Source organism: Embiotoca jacksoni, unplaced genomic scaffold (genome assembly GCF_022577435.1).
Source record: "Embiotoca jacksoni isolate LCO1_2020_lvr unplaced genomic scaffold, fEmbJac1.0.p SCAF_49, whole genome shotgun sequence".
Classification (NCBI taxonomy): Eukaryota; Metazoa; Chordata; class Actinopteri; family Embiotocidae; genus Embiotoca; species Embiotoca jacksoni.
The window spans coordinates 1,568,171-1,588,330 of record NW_027185402.1 but is presented as its reverse complement, the minus strand read 5'-3'; the positions used below and the strand labels follow the sequence as shown (position 1 = coordinate 1,588,330).

At 39.6% G+C, this 20,160-nt stretch overlaps 1 protein-coding gene across 39 annotated transcripts in view; it reads left to right on the top strand.

Moving 5' to 3' along the window:
* Positions 1–19,740, top strand: part of LOC138210910 (receptor-type tyrosine-protein phosphatase delta-like) — a 348,424-nt gene extending 328,684 nt beyond the window's left edge. For all 39 annotated transcript variants that reach the window (XM_069170312.1, XM_069170313.1, XM_069170306.1 and 36 more), the window contains 11 exons: positions 1,906–2,029; positions 4,914–5,089; positions 6,583–6,702; positions 6,802–6,956; positions 12,205–12,490; positions 13,420–13,598; positions 13,838–13,964; positions 14,162–14,287; positions 15,370–15,524; positions 15,730–15,865; positions 16,352–19,740. In XM_069170312.1, the coding sequence (XP_069026413.1) occupies positions 1,906–2,029; positions 4,914–5,089; positions 6,583–6,702; positions 6,802–6,956; positions 12,205–12,490; positions 13,420–13,598; positions 13,838–13,964; positions 14,162–14,287; positions 15,370–15,524; positions 15,730–15,865; positions 16,352–16,420 (1,653 nt within the window). In that variant the 3' untranslated portion in view covers positions 16,421–19,740. The remainder of the gene's footprint in view (positions 1–1,905; positions 2,030–4,913; positions 5,090–6,582; positions 6,703–6,801; positions 6,957–12,204; positions 12,491–13,419; positions 13,599–13,837; positions 13,965–14,161; positions 14,288–15,369; positions 15,525–15,729; positions 15,866–16,351) is intronic.
* Positions 19,741–20,160: the final 420 nt, after the last annotated feature.

Genomic DNA, 20,160 nt, shown 5'->3' with positions numbered 1-20,160 from the left:
GCCTGCCAAGCTGCCCAATCATTATTGCAGCTTAAGTACATTGAATTCCAATTTCATAGTGCTTACTCGAGAGCAGTGGAAAGCAATTTTGCGAGCACAATGAAATAAAGATTTTTATTATGAGCAATGTTGCAGCCCACTGTTTCAACATATTTTTTTTATAAAATATTAGGTTTAGCCGATGATTCGTCTCCCACATATTGCTGCTTAGGTGATTTCTGCAGATAAAGCACTCAATGCTGAAAGTGTTCACACTGAGCTTTTATACTCGTATATTACTCTTGACATGTCCTTCCATATTCATGGTAGCAATGTGAAGTTTGTCATCATTAAAATACCCTGAAAGTGAATAATAAAACTAATTGACATGCATTCATTGTTCATATTAAAAAAAACTCAAAACAAACTCATAAAAATATGATCATATTCAGATTTTTCTACATTATAGCAAAGGGAAATAAAGGTATAACTTTCAGTGTCTTCTGTTGCACTTGGGTTTCTACGGCCTTCAGTGGAAATTAACTAATTAATAAAGCAAGTACAATATTTTTCACTTCATATCAAGTGGAATAATATGTTGCTTGTCTTTTAATTTTCCCTTTGTGATATTTTATTTCATAGTTCATTCATGAGTGATGAGGGACTTTTATCAAGCCCTGCTTTACAAAGCTGAAAGTGGGCTTAAGAGGCAAACTCGACTAGTCTCAAGTGTGGTATTCTTGTATGTGTCATAAGGTCATGTTAATCAAATGAGCAAAGCTGGTGAACACAAGCACCTCCCATGTGACCAATTCTGAGTACATACTTTTGTAAATCTAATCATCAACATGATGGACTTTAGTCCAAAGACACCACATACATACAGTAGTTCAAAAAAGTGCAATATTTGAGCCTGCAAAATGTTCTCTCCCACTTTTGTTGTCAAATCTGCGAACAAAAAAATAAAATTAGATTGCAGTGTCTGTTGACACCTGTTTTTTCAAAGCTACAGAGAAGCAGAATAGGTTCTTCTTAAATCAATGCTCAGCATGTCTTAAATATCTTAGTTAGACGATCAAATAACTAAATCAGCATCCAGCCAGACAACAATAACTTACTTTGCACTCAATAAGCTCAGGTATATTTATGGAAAAAGCATGAAATACTTCATCATCATCATCACAACTTACTTTCGTAGTTTCTACATTTTGTGTGGTTGAAGTGGTTGTTATATTATGCCGGCAAATACTGTGTGTTGTGTCAAAGCAACTTCTTAAGTTTGTAATGGGAGCAACAAAGCAGGATTACATTAATACAAACGTGGTACCGTCATACAGCAGCCAGTCATACACTGAGAAAAGCATTGTCTTAAATGACAAAGCTCTGTTCGATTTTAAGTTCATGCGATGGCTTTTTTATGAAAGTCTTAAACGTATTTGACATTATTTGACCTTGTCAGGAAACGATATTAATGCAAGAATGCTTTGATGCTCAACGGCTGGAGGTTAAGTAATATTTTATCAATATTTGATAAGCTTTCTGCAACACTGTTTAGACTGTTGGGACAAAAATTACCCATTAGGCGCAAAAGACTGCAATATGTATCAGAGTTTTTACTTTTTTAAACCACCTTCCTCATAACCTTGGCAAACAAAGCCCTGGTTCAGTTTGAAGGCACACAACCAAGTATGACCTAAAGTTTCAAGGACATTCCTAAAGAGATGCATTTAAACACCAGTATAATACAATAGGTCAAATTTCCATGTTCAGTTGCTCTGTGGTAAAATGCATATTTCAATAAGCTTTCTATACAGATGCACAAACACCTTATGGGCAATTACTATACGTTGAAATATGATGTTGTTGTATGTTCCTATGGAGGAAAATATGTCATTGTAATAACAGAAATGTACTTCTCTCTTACAGTCCATTGACCCTGGCCAGCAGTTCACTTGGGAGCACTCCAACCTGGAGGTCAACAAACCAAAGAACAGATATGCCAACGTGATTGCCTACGATCATTCCAGAGTCTTACTCTCTGCTATTGACGGTATGCCGCCCACCAACATCTTCCCTCCTAACGGCTGTATCAATTATACAGATAGCCAGTATTACAGAGTCCGTGAGGCCTCAGGAGCTCAAACATACTATACGTTTAAATTATTTTCCCCCAACAGCATGTCAGCCTTCTTATTTCCTCTGATACCTCAGGTGAAGAAAGAAGTAGCCTTAAAAATAAAAGACACTTCTCCCGGAAACATGCTCAGCTAAGCATTCAAATCTAGCTAAACAATCAGCAACACTAGGAGGCACAAGTGAGTTCTACCAGCATCTATTGCTCTGACTTTGACAAGTACATTGGAAAGGACTATGTAGTTTGCAATACACATTACACTCCATTTTTTTGTGGGTACCTTTTGTTCAAATATCAGACAAACACTCTTTTGCCCATTTGCTACCTGGTTTAACTGGACAAAACTCAGCAACACACAAAAGTGATACTGTGTGGCTAACAGGATTATATGTAAAGGACTTAAATCAAGATGTTTCAGTGCTCTGAGCATCATAATTTGTGCTTTTTCAATGTCACTGGAAGAGAGCACAGAGGGTACTTGAACCAGTCCAGGGAGATTCTTTGGTACATTAAAGATGTGTTGTACACTACAGCTTTAATGAATGTAAGGGCATTTTGAAATGGCTAGTTAAGGGCTGACTCCATCACCAGTTTATTGGATGAAACACAACTGCACATACACTCACAGCTATTAATTAACCATCTCCATTGAACTGCTCCCATGGAGGGCAAAGGAAAATAAAGCAGTAAATGGATGATGTGACAAAAACAGATAGATAAAGACTTAGAAAGCCCTTTTTGCAGTCTCCCAGAAGCAGCCGACAGCTTGAGCGTTGATGGAACTCCATTAGCCGGCCGTATAAATGCATCTGTACAACCACATTGGAGCCGTTGTGCTGTAAGAAGTGAGTAGTTCTCAGCCAGAGGGACATGAGGGACTTCCTCCTTTCCTTCCACAGCTTAAACAAAGCCTTTTGGCAAGCAATGTGTCCATTGTTTACTTTGATTGAGTTCTTTGAATAAAAAGGGATTTGGGATTTGACATCAGAGTTTGAAGACAGAATTTATTGATGTGGGCATGGATCAACAGAATCTTTGGCAAACAGGCAGCCTGATGGTTGACTACATTTGTGGACTTTAATTGTCATTGAATTTGCTGTACTTCTGACGACTTGGCAAAGCACTTCTTGACAAGTTGCCTGACCATAGAAAGCAAGTACTTGGCGGGATTAACCTGGTATGTAAAGTTAATCCCTCAGATTTTGTCTAATCTTGATTTGGCAAAACTGTACAGTTTATAATTCCAATTAGAATCTATTAAATTATGTTCACATGATCCCTGAAAATCCAGTTTCCTTCAAATTTGATCAACTCGAGGTTATTTTTGGAACATTTTGCAAGAGCTCTCTCATTTTTCCACTGATCTATATTTAGTGTCGGAGCTTTCATCAAAAATACAAAAAGAAAATTGCTGAATTTTGAGTCACTGGCCTCCAAACTGACAATGAGGTCATCTTGTCAGATTATCAAAAAATCTACTGTGAAAACTTTTGAAATTTGTTCTGTAATAGCACCGTGCAGGAATCAGAAAAAGAGGGATTGTTGTCATCTGCTCAAAATGTACAGTATCTCAAAAGGAAGACACGACTCGAGCTAGTACCAGTAACTTCTGCCACTACTGACAGTGATCATCATTATAATCAGTCCAATATTGTACCCTAAAAGCTTTCTACATTTCTTTTGCGATTCGTTTGCCTTCCTCTGATAAGGACTGAGTGCTGAACAACACTGTGGCAATGTTTATTTCTTAATAACTATATTGTCAGAGAAAATGGTGGAATTTATACAAATCCTGAGTGACAGAAAGCATAAAGGCAAAAACCCATTTGCAAATGTGCATTAAACAACTTGCCTCATTCTCATTAAACCACAGTAATGTGTCTTTTTGCTTCTTCTTTTCAAATTGAAAACACACTGGGCTTAATTGTACTTATCCCCTTGTCCATCACAGAAATGCACAGCCGCTTGGCTGTGTGGACAACTTCAACAGCAATATGAGAGGGCGGGGGGGACAGTTGGAAAAAAAAATGATGTGTGGGTTTTTCAATGTGTTCATATTCCATTTTCTTTCCTTTTTTTCTGTTGAATAAGTTACCTGGGAGTAAAAGGGAGTCTGGGGGAGAAGGGGGAGAGGAAGCAGTTGGAGTGAGGGGATTCTCTGAGACGTGGCGCCCATGCAGATGAGACTTATCTTGGTCGACCATGTGTGCACGGAGCCCCTAAACTGCCAGTCCTGAAGCATTGACTAGCTGTCAGCTCTGTCTCTTTCCCCTGGATTCGAAAAGGCTGTTGTGCCTTTCATTTAATATAAGCAAAGGAAAGGAGGAGTGTTTTCTAGTTTTTTTGTTGGTTTGTTTTTCTCCATGTGAGGTGATAGACCAAGCTTTATCTGTAAGTCGGTTGCAGATACGGAAGAGGGAAAAAAAAAAAAAAAAAAAAAAAAAACCTGTTGATTTAAATGTGTTGAGGATAACAAATACAAATCCTTTTGGACTGTAACACTTCCAAAACGGACTGTTTTATACTACATTTCTTACAGAAAACATTGGCTTTTCCGACATAATTTAGGAAACACAAAGGATAGGCTCACACTGTGTTATCTGAACACTATGTGGGAAGGAATCTGTCGTTACCGCTAACAAACTGCGGGGAAAATAAAGATTTAGACCAACTCCAGAAGCCCTAAACACCACTATTGTACGACATTCACTGTCTTTTCCACGTTGTGTTAGACAAACAAAATCAACCATTTCATTTGAGATACCATTTTTGATTGATCTTCCAACTCATCTCTTTTTAGGTATCCCTGGAAGCGACTATATCAATGCCAACTACATAGACGGTTACAGGAAGCAGAATGCCTATATCGCCACCCAAGGATCCCTCCCAGAGACATTTGGTGAATTCTGGAGGATGATCTGGGAGCAGAGGAGTGCTATCGTCGTCATGATGACCAAACTGGAGGAGAGGTCAAGGGTAAGTGACGGAAATACACAAAAAGACACCAACTAAAACTAGTTATAAAGCCTACGACACAATTTTCCCATACTCGTTTAACATAAAACTTGAATATAGACTCCTCGGTGACACAATCACTTTAAGTTCCTTGTCCTTATCTATTTTTTTTTGTGATCCTGTTTAATTTGTACAGTATACTATATTCTGGCCCTCCCGAGGTGCCGACATTATTCTCCACATGAAGCCAGGCTGCATCCTGTTACCCACTGATATCCTCCATCCTCACACACTGTTGTCGTGTTGCAGTGATTAGTGGCCGGACTTACTTTATTGGCTTCATACTGCTGAAGGCACCGGATTACAATCAGCGATAAAAGGACAGACTGTTAAAGCCACATTGCTCTGCACAATGCACTTGCTAGTCCTTTAAGTGTGACGTGCTCAATAGCCACTATTTCTCTCTCCCAAACATCTTGCAGTATTTGACCGAGCACATGAAAACTTTACACGTACTCCGTAAGCTGCTGACCTTCACACCTGCATGCCTTTAAAAGCTTTACCTAGTGTTAACAGGGGTGCCGACTCAATCTAAACCGCAGGTTTCGCCATGAAATCTGCAAAGCAAATAAACTCTTGTCATGATTTGTTAGTTAAATTTGATCCCTGATGCCAGGTGTCTGTTTTACTCGAGATGTTTTGTGATAAAAGCATGCCTCTTGGCTGTTTCCTAGGAGACAAGCCCCACCCTGATCTGTATCTGCCATTATATTGTTTGACATTTGTAGCGCATAATGTGCTTTTGTTACAGCTAACAGCTCGTGTCTTTCATATTAATCAGTCATATCATTCACTGGGAAGCACTCAAGCTGTTTTTGTACGTTTCGCATTGCTAAAGCTCGACTATTTGCAAGTAAACACCGTAATGAGTCACTTCATTACTCCTGGTGTCACAAACACTCCGTTGCTCTTTGTGTCAATGTTATAACAGCTGCTAAGGAAATGGAATTAGTGGATGGTAGACTCCTAAGAAATTAGAGTATTCCAATTGTCCTGAAACTACATCAATGCCAATGAACAATATAAAGAAAAACAATTAAATTGGAACCCAGTTATTTCCTCCCAAACACAAAAAGTATTTCTCTTTGTCAGCAGAGCAGTAGTGCTATAATGGAACAGTGGTTTATTGGCCACGTACTGGGAAACAAAGCTGTACACTCAAATAACAATAAAGTTGAGACGATAAAATGACTGGACACTGTGCTTACCTTTGTAATTACAGAGCATATCAGGACATTTATAATAGCGCTGTCAACTCTATACGAATATATCAGACCACTTCATTGATTAGAAAAGCAAGCCTAGTCAGCAGGAATAAGGGGAATTTGGACATTTCTTTTGTCATTATTTGACTTTGTGGACTTGCAGAATTAACTGAGAAGCAGAGAAGGGCAGAACGTGTTCAAAAAAGGCTCTTGAGACTTTGTCTAATGTGATATTTCTCTCTATTGCAGGTAAAATGTGACCAATACTGGCCTACAAGAGGGACAGAGACATACGGTCTCATCCAAGTGACACTGCTCGACACAGTAGAGCTGGCCACATACTGTGTCAGGACATTTGCACTTTTTAAAGTAAGAATTTTGTTATATACAAGAGCTACTTAAACCCCACAATGACTGTAGTCAGACTATAAGTGTTGGTCACTAACCTCTCTCCATCTCCATAATCAGAATGGCTCCAGTGAGAAGAGAGAGGTGAGGCAGTTCCAGTTCACGGCCTGGCCAGACCACGGGGTGCCGGAGCACCCCACTCCGTTTCTGGCCTTCCTGAGACGGGTGAAAGCGTGCAATCCTCCAGATGCAGGGCCCATGGTGGTACACTGCAGGTAAGAAACAACATGGTTTCACAAAAACATCCTGAAGCATGAAATTGATTTTTTTCTCTCCATTTGCTGTAATGAATATATGAATACATATGACAAAACACAACGTATCCACGGTTATTTAGAGATTTGTGGCAGTCATTTGTGTGCTGATAATATATATATATATATATGTGTGTATGTATAAAAAAAAAAAAGATTAGACATGAACCAGGAGAACATATATTGGTGAAAGGAAGAATATTTGGTAGGAAGTAAACTATAGTCCACTACAGCCCAAACAAATCAGCCCACTAGCTTTCACAGAAAGCACTTTAAATCAGAAGGTGTTTTCAACATCACGGCACAAAGAGGACAAGTGTCATTGCCCTCAGCAAACTTAAACATCTCCTCCCACACAGTGACACACGGATACACGCAGACCTGTCGTCTTCCTTGCTACACCACTAACATGTCGCACATCAGCAGCCCACAAGTCCTTGGCTTATCCCTTGGGTTATTGCATCTGAAACAAATAACTTTCATGCCAACTTCACTTCCCTCAGCTAGATCAGCGGCCAGACTCCCAACAGAGAGCACAAAGATGTAACACAGACTTCTGGCTTGTCTTAACTCAGGAAGTCATCAGAGGCTCTGCACAGAAAATATGACAGAAGGAGAAAAAAAATAAAAGGAAGTAAAAAAAAATTAAGAAGCGGCGATAGTGAGTGTAACAGATATAAACTTTTGTCAGAAAGTGACAAAAAGGGAAGAGGAATTACTGAAGAATTAGAACTACCACATGCTGAAGTTAATTAGCGCTAGTTGGCGAATCGCTTCAAATTGAAAACCCTGACTTGTTGCAATGAAGCAGAATACAGGAATTAATGTCACTCTGCAGATGGGAGTTTTTAATTCCTCTGGCTCCCTATCAGATACAGCTGTGTCCAGGCTCCAAATCCTTTATCAGACATTTCTTAACATCACGTTTTACCACAATTTTAAATACAGCCACTTTTTTTTTTTTTGTATTTAAATAATTCTGGGAGTGTTTTGTGGTTAAGCAGTTACAGTTCAGATAAAAATGTGTTTCACTGTAGAAATCAGTGTAGATTTTTACTTTTCTGAAGCTGTTTATGGACATGCAAGAGACCTAAATAAAAGCTTAAGGGAAAAAAAAAAAAAAGACTTTTACTGCTCATAATTGACAGCATGCAGCAGTTGCCTGATTAGTTGGTGCACCAAAAACTGCTGCTTACCATGTACGTACGTGCTAAGACGCCTCATGCAAAGACTATAAAGACATCAAAATAAGCAATCAAGGGCTTCTGATATGCTTGTGTATGAGAATGAATGATAGCTTCGGAGGGAATATGTAGACCTTTATAAAATCAAGTATACATGGTTTCCTTCTGCATAAATCACGAATTAGTAACATGTTTATTTATCTTCGCTGCCAGTGTCTCCTATCTAACATGGATTACCCATATCATCAGATATACCCATTCAGTAGTTTCATCTATATTAATACATATAGACACCATAAGACAGAGATTTTCACACTTTAAAATAAAACAAACAAACATGAAATGTCCATAAATTATACCTCTGCTGTACAAAACAGTCGGGCTAAGAAATGTTTGCACAAGTAGAACTCATTTTGTGTAGTACGTGCTTATGCAACATCATTAATATGGGTTTAGTGGGTGGCTAATACAACCTCCACAAGAATATTTAAGAATCTCAATCAAAAAAAAAAACATTAAAGTACTTTCTACAGCTGACGTAAATGCTTGACACAAGGTAACGCGTTGTGAAATTTTTCAGGGACATTATTGCATGTTTTCTGCTTTCCTCGTTCCTGCTGTTTTCACTAACCCACAGGTCAGGGACTGTTTTTCTCGTGTATCTAAAAAGGTCCATCCAGGCATTGTGAGGTCGCAGAGGGGGTCAAAAGGACAAGATTAAATGTCATGGAGATCACTGGCTTCTCCCTGTGACTCAGAAAGGAAACTTTTTGATAGAACAACCTCCACTTTCAGAGGTCTCAATTGACAACCTGGCCAGTTTCCACTTTTTTTTCTCTCCCTATGACTGGAGCCAGCAAATAATGTGGAATTTAGTCAACTGCCTCCACTTACGTTGGTTACAAATAACAAGTTGTGTATTGACCTTTTTTCAAGCAAGTGAATGTAGGACTGGATTAATGCTATAGGTTTGGTTGGAGAAGCTGCGATGGACTTTTTTTTTTTATTGTGAAAAACAGTTGCCATGGGAATCAAATATAACTGTTCTGACTAAAGGAATAACTGCACCCAGGCAAATAACTTTGCTCGCCTGGCCAACTAGTGGTGACTGCATGTCTGTTGCGCAGTCTGTACAGCCATGATGAGGTGTTGCACTGCACCGCTGGGTGTGGTGAAAGTAAAACAGACCATACCTGATTGCAACCAGCTTTGTTCGTGGGTTTCGTCGGACATTCAATGGAGCTCTAACTTTGAATCCACAGGGGTTAGTGTAGCAATGCATTGACTCCACACACGACCCGATTGGAATAACTCTCTAACACTAGCTTCTACACAATCAAAAACCTAATACACCACGAGAGGTTTGGTCACACGGGGGAACGAGTCGAGTCGCTGGTGGAAAAACGCAAACGTGGTCCGTTCATTTCATTCAAGCTGTACCGAGTAACCACCATCTTCCAGAGGGTCAAACAACAGCAACAATTCCAATACAGCTAGGTAAATGGATCGCTCCGGAGCACTGGCCCTAAGCTCTGCCTCCCTGTCACCAAGGCATGGTTGCATGAAGGAGAAATAGTCTGCTGCTGGCCTGTCACAATGGCAAAGATTCAGCAGTCAACTTTCTCCACTGAGTTGTGGCTAAAACTTACAAAGCCCAGTTTGAAGCTGAAGCCTGTCTGAAAGAACAGGATTCTATATCTCCAAGTTGGTAATGAATTTCTGATTTACTTTTCACATTTTGAAAAGTATTCATGCACGCAAAGGACTAAAATGATTATCGACCCCATTAACAGCAATGCATGATCCTGGCGGGTTTCATTTTGTGTGTGTGTTTTTAATAGGCAGAGTAGCGAAATGGTGACAGGTTAGCCGACAGCTGTAGATTTTGTAACAATACATATGTAATTGCTTTCACTGCTGCTCATGCTTTATCTTCACAGGACTCATTGCAGCTGTATTTTACACTGCACTTTCTCTCCCATCCCTTATTCCCTAAACTCCTGGAAAGCATATTAGTCTGACACTTAATGTGTGTCGACGTCCAAAGCAGCTGGTTTTGACTGGCTGAAAAGGCAGTGTCAGGTCATTAGTGCACTCAGTCCGCCAGCTCCCCTTCAACTGCCAAATGTACCGACAGCTTTCTGCACCATCACACACACACACACACACACACACACACACGTTAATAAAGAAATATGTTCCCGAGTATTTCCTTTCCTTATTTTTAGGGGGGAAAAAAGTGTTTAATATAAATTCCTGCAGCTCTGTCTTTTAGAAAAACTAACTTGAGAACAACACATATTCACAATACGTGGCAGGCAGCATCTCAAGCTGCATAACACAATTCTGCCTTCCTTCTCCTCACGTCTCTCCCCCATTCCTCATCTTTCCCTGTCTCCGTCTCTCTGGCTCTGTGCTGTCACTCTGTCACTTGCTCTCTTGCAGGTCATCACTCTCCCATATTCAGGTCTGCACTGTAAAATGTTTTCGGATTGGAAACAGCTGGGGTAAAGGCAGGAATCTCCTCTAGTTGCTGTATCCTCGCCCAAGGGCTGAGGTGTTCTCAGTCCTGGAAGTGATTCATTCTCCAAATATCCCTGAGACACTTTCGTATTTCTTTTCACAGCCCAATTCTCTCTTTTCACTCACTTGGACTTTTGATTTGCCCTACAGCTGGGACGAGTTTTGTCAAAACAGAGAAGAAAAAGTTCAGTCTCATTCAGCCAATGTCAGCCATTTTGAAAGTGATCATCAGATCATTTGTTAAAGCCAATGACTCCCTTACGTGTCTTTATTCCATTTGCAGCACAGTTCCAGTGCAGCATGGCACATTAAGCAGACTTGGCCCTCGGGGACTAACTTTACTCCCTCTTGAGTTTTCCTTCTCAACCCTTTCCCTGTTCCTCAGAGCAAATGAAAAACAAATGCTTCATCAGAAGGAGGAGGCACGAGAGCACGGCTCACACCTCGTAGGCATGTCAGCTTAATGAATTGAATAACCTATTTACTTTGGAGTGCCAAGTGCAAGGACTTGTCTTGTCAGTGCAGAGCTTTGAGGGAGGTGGGAGGAGAGTTAACGAACAAGATTTAACACTACCCTGTCGCCCTGCGGTAAATAAATTGTCATCAGAAAACATCTTCTGTGCTGAGCCATGCGCTATTAAAATGTGTCATGCGCAGGGGGGAGCATTTCTAAATCGTCAGCAGTCTGCAAAAAGGGGCTACATTTATACTGTGTGTCTCAAACTGGCCTGCAAGGACAGGTCAAAGTGAAACGGTAAAACATTTTCCCTCTTCTCCAGAGTGCTTTTCTCATACGTATATTTTACACACTAATGCAAAAATGTGCCAGAGTGAATCTTATTGAAGAGGACCTGCCTTTCAGTGCCTCTTCTAAAGCTCTCATGCTATTTAGGTGCACTGTGTTAATCTGGCGGTATTAATTGTTGTCAGCTGCACTTCTCAGAAGTTGACCGGCACATTAACCGACCTGTCAAAAAATGTTCCTCTCAAATCTGCAACTGCGTATCCACATTGTGTTCACATTTGCTGTAGTGGCACTTTCCAGAACTCTGAGATAAAGGTTAAATGTTGCTGTTGCGTAAGTGATTAGCCCTGATCGGTTTGAGAGCACAGGTGGGGTCCAGAGGGGAAGGACTAGATTGCAAAGCCAGTGTTGAGCCCGTTCAAAGCTGTGAGTGCCAAGCCCTCTTCTCCACACAGTGCCACTTCAGATTTAATTACACTTTGAGCCAAATGGTCCATCCTGCAGTGACAAACTTGGCACAGACAGTTTACCTTTTGGCCTCATTGCAAGGAGAAACTTCTTCAAGCGCCTGCACTTGTTTAGAAAAGCCACTTCGTCTTCCACTGCACTGCCCCTCATTTCTGAGGATCAGACAGTCAAATCAATTGTGTGTGTTTGCCAAACATAGTATGAAGCTCATGCATATGTCAGATTATATAGTTTCTCCATAAAATAACGTCATAACCTTATTTCTGCTTTGTCTTGTTTGTAACCACAGTGCTGGGGTGGGACGCACAGGTTGCTTCATCGTGATTGATGCCATGCTGGAACGTATCAAACACGAGAAGACTGTGGATATCTACGGGCATGTAACACTAATGCGTGCCCAGCGCAACTACATGGTGCAGACAGAGGACCAGTATGTCTTCATACATGACGCGCTCCAGGAGGCCGTCAACTGCGGCACCACCGAAGTGCCCGCCAGAAACCTATACGCCTACATCCAGAAACTGACCCAGATAGAGGGTGGCGAGAATGTCACTGGCATGGAACTTGAGTTCAAGGTACAAAATGTATAGCTTGCTTAATAAAAAAAAAAGATATATGAAAAAACAGTGTTCCCACAGAATATTCTAAATATTGCAATCCACACCTGAAAAAGCTTTACACCAGCAACTTTCCATATGGAGAATTGAGCACCCCATTGGCATGCCGTGTCCCAAGTCACATCTTGGCCACGATGTCACTGATTAGCCGTTCTCAGTAAAACTCTTTTCCAGTTCCCATTAGTCCTCCTAGACAGCAAGGGGCCTGTGGTTTCCTCTCTATCCCAGTTAGTTAACTCGCTTATGTAACCCAACATATGATAAAATCCCCCTTTCTGGTTTCCCCTTCCATAGCTCCCCTTCCTTGAGTAGCAGGGGTCTTGGTTTACATGAAAACGCCAAACACAGGTTTCTCCTACCACAGAACAGTTGCCAGAAGGACTTGTGCAATATACTGTGCATTTCCAATGAAACCAGCCTCATCCATCCCAGCCTCTGTGGTGTTTCTGTGTGCATGGTATTGCCTTGCTTGTCACGCACCTACTTTCTTGCTGTGTGAAAGACGCTGATTCCACCAAGAGATGATAAACAGGTTAGATTGCACTCCACTTATGTCCACTTAAGGCTAGCTTGTGTATCCATTTCCCTATCTTTTCATCTTATCATGCTATTTTTTTAGAAGAAGAAAAGGGGCAATCTGTGATACTAACTTTGATGCCATTTCAAAACTTTATGGTTACATGAACCATGTTTTTGCAGCTTATCATTTGCAGCTTCGGTTTCTTCCTCACAAGACATTCAATTGTTCATAATGCTTAGATCTACAACATGCTGTTATTGTCAAACACAGTCAGTCACCAAGGAAATAAAGAAACACCCGGATGTCAGTGCTCTTACCCGGCAGCAGCACACTCACAGAGATCTTTTTTTTCTTTTTTCCCATGCAGCGTTTAGCCAACACTAAAGCCCATACATCACGATTCATCAGTGCCAATCTCCCCTGCAACAAGTTCAAGAACCGCCTTGTTAACATAATGCCATACGAGTCCACACGAGTGTGTCTTCAGCCCATTCGAGGAGTTGAGGGCTCTGACTACATCAATGCCAGTTTCATTGATGGGTACAGGTGAGTGCTAAAATACTCACATAACCAATCGGATTGCAGCAAATTAGAAAAGTATAGTACTCTCAAAATACTAATTGAACAGCAACTGGGCGATTAATTAATTTAAACAAAACAAGATCCATTGCCATATGTTGGCTTGTCACTGCATACATGGTTGGATATTTAAAGTTACAGTAGAGTTCAAATGCTACTTGTATCACATCTTGTATCTTGTGATTTTTTTTTTTTTTCCCCCACAGGCAACAGAAAGCCTACATTGCAACACAGGGACCACTGGCAGAGACCACAGAGGACTTCTGGAGGATGCTCTGGGAGCACAACTCCACTATTGTTGTTATGCTCACCAAGCTAAGAGAAATGGGCAGGGTATGCATGCACTTATCTTGTTCTGGCAGCCTTAGATGTAATACCATACATAGGTTCAGGAACTGAGAATACAAGATTTCTAGCAGCAGATAAAGCATGAACTGAGAGACAACATTTCTGGGAATGAGCACAATGAAGCTAGTCTATGAAGAAAATGTTGTGGCTCATTGTGGTATTCTATTTTTCACTCCCTGCAGGAAAAATGCCACCAGTACTGGCCAGCAGAGAGGTCAGCCAGATACCAGTACTTTGTGGTGGACCCCATGGCCGAGTATAACATGCCCCAGTATATCCTGAGAGAGTTCAAAGTGACGGACGCCAGGGTAAGCAGACATTGTTTCATAGAACAAAGTTTGAAGATCAAAACTTGGCATTGTGGGAATGCAACTCTAAAATCATTGTTGTTTGCAGTTTCGTCTTGTGGTGTTGTTTTTCCAAGTCTGGGTTGTGATCTCCAAATGGGTCACTGAGGACACTGACTGGATCAGCAAGGGGTCACCAATAAAAACATAACACTGAAGTCACACTGCACTTTAACGTTTTGCCACTGGAGCAAAAACAGTTAGAATATAAAGGAGTGAGGTATTGACCATACAACTGGTTATTCTAATGTTTTAATGCATCCCATAATGCAATTTCCTAACCATATGATTTTATCCGACAAAAAAGGAGATTTGAAGAACAGGGTTGAACACGCTGGATGGTGAACACTGACTGTAATGAACCAGATTTTTTTTTTGCAGTAGTCATTAGCTCACAGTTTTTGGCATTGTATCAAATATTTGTTTATATCAAACTATGGCCTTAAGTGTAACATAAGCATAAGTATAAATTTGGGGAAATTATGACACATGTCAATGTGTAAAAAACAAATGTGGTGCCGGCAGCACTGAGCTGCCAGAGTTTTTAATTCCATCAAAGGCTTACACAGATAAATGGTGCAGGCTCCCTCCTTTGTAGAGCATGTTACACTGTCGCGTCAATGGGATTTCTTTCCTTATCGAGGGGATACAACATCACTTAAGTAATGCACACCCTCAAAGTCAATTCTCCAAGCATTCTGTCAAGGGTAGCACATCAAAGGAATTAGCATCTTTACTGTTCACGTTAAATACATTCAGGTAAAATGAAAGGCAACTTTAATAACAGAAAAAAGTCACGTATGCTTCAAACTTGTCGCCTGAGCTGGATGTTTTCAAGAATGAACTCTTGCGATGTAAAACTAAACAAGACGTGGATTAATGTGATGGAGATGGTCATGGAGTGAACCGGCAGGGTGTGACTGTCAGAAAACTACCTCAGACTGGTTCCCAAGTTTAATTTCAGTCCTTAATGTCCATTTTCCAGATGTCTGAGTAATGCTTTGTTTGTACATTCGTTCTCCCTTCCCGTCTTGTGTTCTCAGGATGGACAGTCACGGACAGTAAGGCAGTTTCAGTTCACAGACTGGCCTGAACAAGGAGTGCCAAAATCAGGAGAGGGTTTCATCGATTTCATTGGCCAAGTACATAAAACAAAAGAGCAGTTTGGCCAAGATGGTCCCATCTCGGTCCACTGTAGGTAAGTGACCAACCAACACAACCCACAAAACCAAGTAAACTGCATCTTGTATGAAGTGAAACAACAAATTGCCAATATGTCTTGAGTTGCACTATTATTGGAAAATGATACACCTGAACTGGTATACAGTTTTTAGCTTTTAAGATGATCGAGCTTCTCTAGCGCCAACTTTAACCTCTTCGCCCTGTTGATCTCTGTTTCACAGCGCGGGTGTTGGTAGAACTGGAGTTTTCATCACCCTCAGCATCGTCTTGGAACGAATGAGATACGAGGGCGTAGTAGACATTTTTCAGACAGTGAAAATGTTGCGGACACAAAGACCAGCTATGGTGCAGACGGAGGTGAGGTGGTCACTTCTACACCAAAGAAGCCATAACTGAGATACTGCTCTATAGCTGTTTATCATACTGTAGACGATGCATTGAACCAGCTGCCATGTTACTAATTTAAAAGTTTACTCCAATAGCCTTAAAGGTCTGGTCGGATTTCAAGTATCCTCTTGGGCAAGCCACCGTTAAACACTATGATTAATTTCGTGGCTGAACCAATCTGGAATGCTCGTGTTTCAGAACAGCTGACTAGTGTTTTCTATCATAAAAACCTTGTATTATTTTAAAGTTTTGAAAATGGATTTGTGTAACAAGCATAAAACAAATATTTCACTTGGTATCTTTGAAATACAAAAAAGGTTTTGGTTTAATGGAAAAGGCAGCTTTAAGGTGGCTTATGTATTGAAACTACAACGGACAAAAAAATGATACAGAAGATTTGGTCAAATCATCATTAAGAGGCAAAGGGGACTAAACTCTTCTCTCCTTTGTTTGCAGGATCAATACCAGTTCTGCTACAGAGCTGGCTTGGAGTACTTGGGAAGCTTTGATCACTATGCAACGTAAAAGACCCAGTATCGGAAGATAAAAGCAGAGGGCCCTTTGGAAAAAGAAATCCCAGTGAGCCTCTGTTCTGAGCCATAAATTCCTGCTTGAGAAAGTACTCCTTAACTCCTTGCTAACAACTCATTAAGTGTTGGATGTGCGACATGACTTGTCAAAAAATGAAAAAGATGATTCCCGGAGGACCAAGTATTTCCCAACCCCAATAGAACCTTGCCTTGACACAAAGTGAGGGAATCCTGACTGTTGAAGCATCATACGGAATTACCTTTTCTTTTGCTTCAAGGATTCATTTTGGGGCACATAAAACTGAATGAAACCAACACAACAAAAAAGTAAATGAACAGTAATGACATCGTCAGAAATGCATCAGTGATTATGAACCATTACGAGAGGCATTGGAGGCACACAGAATTGCGGGGAAAAAGAACTCAATGCACATTGTAAAAAAAAAAAAAAAAAAAAAAAAAAAAAAAAAAAAAAAAAAAAAATTCTGTTTCACAATCAAGTCCACAGAACCATCGCAAAAGAAGATAATGCTTGGTCCACAAGAGCAGGACAGACTTAAAGTAATAATGAATAAATACCCCTTTTCCTGTCACAATGTTCATCATCTAAATTTTGGGGAGAGGGTGGAGTTCAAATGCTCTATAAAAGAAATACAAATTATTGATTTAGTTTTTTAGTACTTTATTATACAGCTGATGTGCTTTTTTTGAACTGTGTGAATTTCCTTTTTTTACACAAATTTATCACGAGGAAAAAGTGATAAAACGTATTCACGTAAATGTTCTTTTTTTTTTAAGCTGTAGAACTGTTCTAACGTATGTGCTATTTTGCAGAGAATCTCTTTGCTTTTTATTTTGGTTTTCCCTCATTTTGTTGCACTTGGTGCACAGAACAGAATTCACACTACCAAAACTTAACTTTGTTCAAGGGTTATTTTTTGGTCTTGATTTTTCTGTTTTTCTTTTTTCTCTTTTTTTGTTTTGTTTTAGTTGTGTTTGTCCATGATCACATACATGGTAACTTAATTACTCCCATATAAACTGGGGCTTTGTGGAATCAACAGGGATGAGCAAAGTATGAAGTTGCTGCTACCGATTATCTTAGTTCTTCCATGTTATAATGAGGATAAGAGAGAACCTGATGATTTGGATACAGATATGAATATATAAATATATGGTACAGATTGTCAAATATGTGAAATATATATATATTAAAGTATAAATACAACATTCTAAATATATTGATAAAAAATACATAATTTATGAGTACAAAGTATATGAAATATGGACTGTCTATGAAAGCTTCAAATCAAGAGTTGTGTTCTATGGGGGAAATGAAGAGATTTTTCACTGGAATGCACATCAGTAGGACAAAACTGTATTCTGATTCAGTGCATCTTTTCTCGTGCAATAAATATGTGTGTTTTTAGATAGGGTTTTATGTGGATATGTTATTCACTCATGACATTGTCGTTTCCCCCCGCGGGTGAGGTGTGGGAGTGGGAATGTCAGGTGCCAGTCAAAGCATCACTGGTGCATTTTTCAAGCTCTCATACGGTTTGTAATTAAATCCAGTGGGGTCATACAGTCACACTCACCGTTCCACACAATAGGGCAAGGTACAAAGACGTCACTTACTTGTGGTTCTTTAAAGCATTAGGTGGTAATGACATCTTTTTTTTGTTCATTTTGCATTTAGAGTGCCTTATATTTATGCCTGTTTTTATAATGTTTCATTTAACATATTAATGTATCCTTTGAGTAATCTAGGCATCTAGTGTAAATGTAAATGTATAGTTTATTTACCTTCAGTATCCATTTGTCACATGATGAGATTATATATGCAAATAAGAACATTTCAAAGGTCATATTTTTCATTTTCAGTGGCCTTATTGTGGCTGAGTGAATTAGAATAAAACAGTTTATATATCACTGGCCTCTACAGAAAAACGTCAAGATGACAAATAGCTTCAAGAAATATATTTAACATTTTTTTTAGACCGTCAGGGAAGAGACTGCAGAATACTGGTCTCAGAACTAAACAGGATAAAATAACAGCCTATCAGTACAAGTCTTAAGGCCCAACATGAAGTTAATGAGCTCACCAATTGTAACTACGGTCACATTTGACAATGGTTCAACACGGCATACTCAGATTTCAAAACAAATTTGATCAATAAGGATGCCGAATGCACAGGTCGTCACCGAAGGGTTTCTTCTTCATGCCTTAGATTTTGACTTCATATGCGTCTCTACAGACAGCAGATGTAAAGAAATATTAACTACAGACAAAATATTAGTTCTGTTATCCTGACAATGCTACGCGGTGTGTCATGTCCTTTTTTTGTGACAATACAGTAAGAGACGGGGTTTCGTTCGGTTATGTTTCAGTCTTTATGTTGAGCAGCATCTTTAACTTCTCCGTACCCTCTCTGATGGCTTTGTGGATGTGCATTCCAGGTGCTTTCTTTCCCTTGTTAACTCAAGCAGCTATGTGTTTTATTTTTGTCAACTGCTTAAATGATTACTTTTGTCATAATTTTGAGATATAAAAGTGCTATTATTTAACCTCATGGTGGCTAATGTTACATTATGTTCACGTCTCAGAACATGTTTATTTTCTCATCTTATTTTGCCCTTTTTTTTTTTTTTTTTTTTTTCTTTTTAATAGATTTTTCATATGCATGGTGAAACATTGCAGAATGGCCAAAGCTGGCCTGGTAGGAAGACTTGCACTTTCTCTATCTTTGTACTATGCACTGCCCTATTGATTCTAAACCCAATAATATATTACTTGAACCCATCTATAAAAAAAAAAAAATCTCCTTCAGCGTTCACTTTGTGTGTATGTAAATAACACAAAAAAAGGTATCAACTCTTGAAAAAGACAAAAAAAAAAAAAAGTTTGTGGCGAAAAAGAGCATCCATTCTGATGCCATGGTTACTCCAGCAGATGACTTCAGAAAAATCTGTCCCCCAACCATCTGTTCTTGTGGCTTTGCCATTCAAGCTTGGAGTGTCATTAACAGAAATAAACGTTGTGTTCTCTGCTCTCTCTATCTATCTCTCGTCTGGATGCATAGACTGAAAATTAAATAATGAAATTGTAAAAAAAAATGGCTTGTTAAAAAGATCATACAATTACCTCTGATTAGTTGTAAGCGTAAACTGTTTCTTTCTCTGAATGAAAGGAGTGCTTTTTATTTTCTTACTTAGGTTACATTGGTGGCGAAAGAAGTCTGTATGAAAATCAGTTCTTTGCTGACACAAGTTCCATTTGTTATAAATGAATTCTATTAAAAAATGTCAGTGTTATGCATCGGCGTTTCACTTGTTTCCCTCCACCTCACTTTGACTTGAAAAGACTGATGAAGCTATTTTACCCCCTACTGGTCTGGGTCCAACATATTATCCACAGCTCTCTCATGAAAGGGGAAATTGAGCCTCACCACATTTGAATAGATTTCCATCGCTCTGTTTTTTTCTGTCACTGATGTCAGCCACAATGAATCATCAGGGGAACCTTTGACAGATGAAGTGCAACGTTTTCAAAGCTGCTTTGTTTTTGTGGGTTTTTTTCTTACTCCGATTTTGTTCACTCTCGTGACACAGTGGGGTGCGGTACTATCACTCAGAATTAAAACCTCACTTCATTTCTCCTAAATACAGTTGTATGTTGCAGCACTGTAAATATTTTTGATGTATGTTCCTGGATTATATATATTGTTTAGGTAT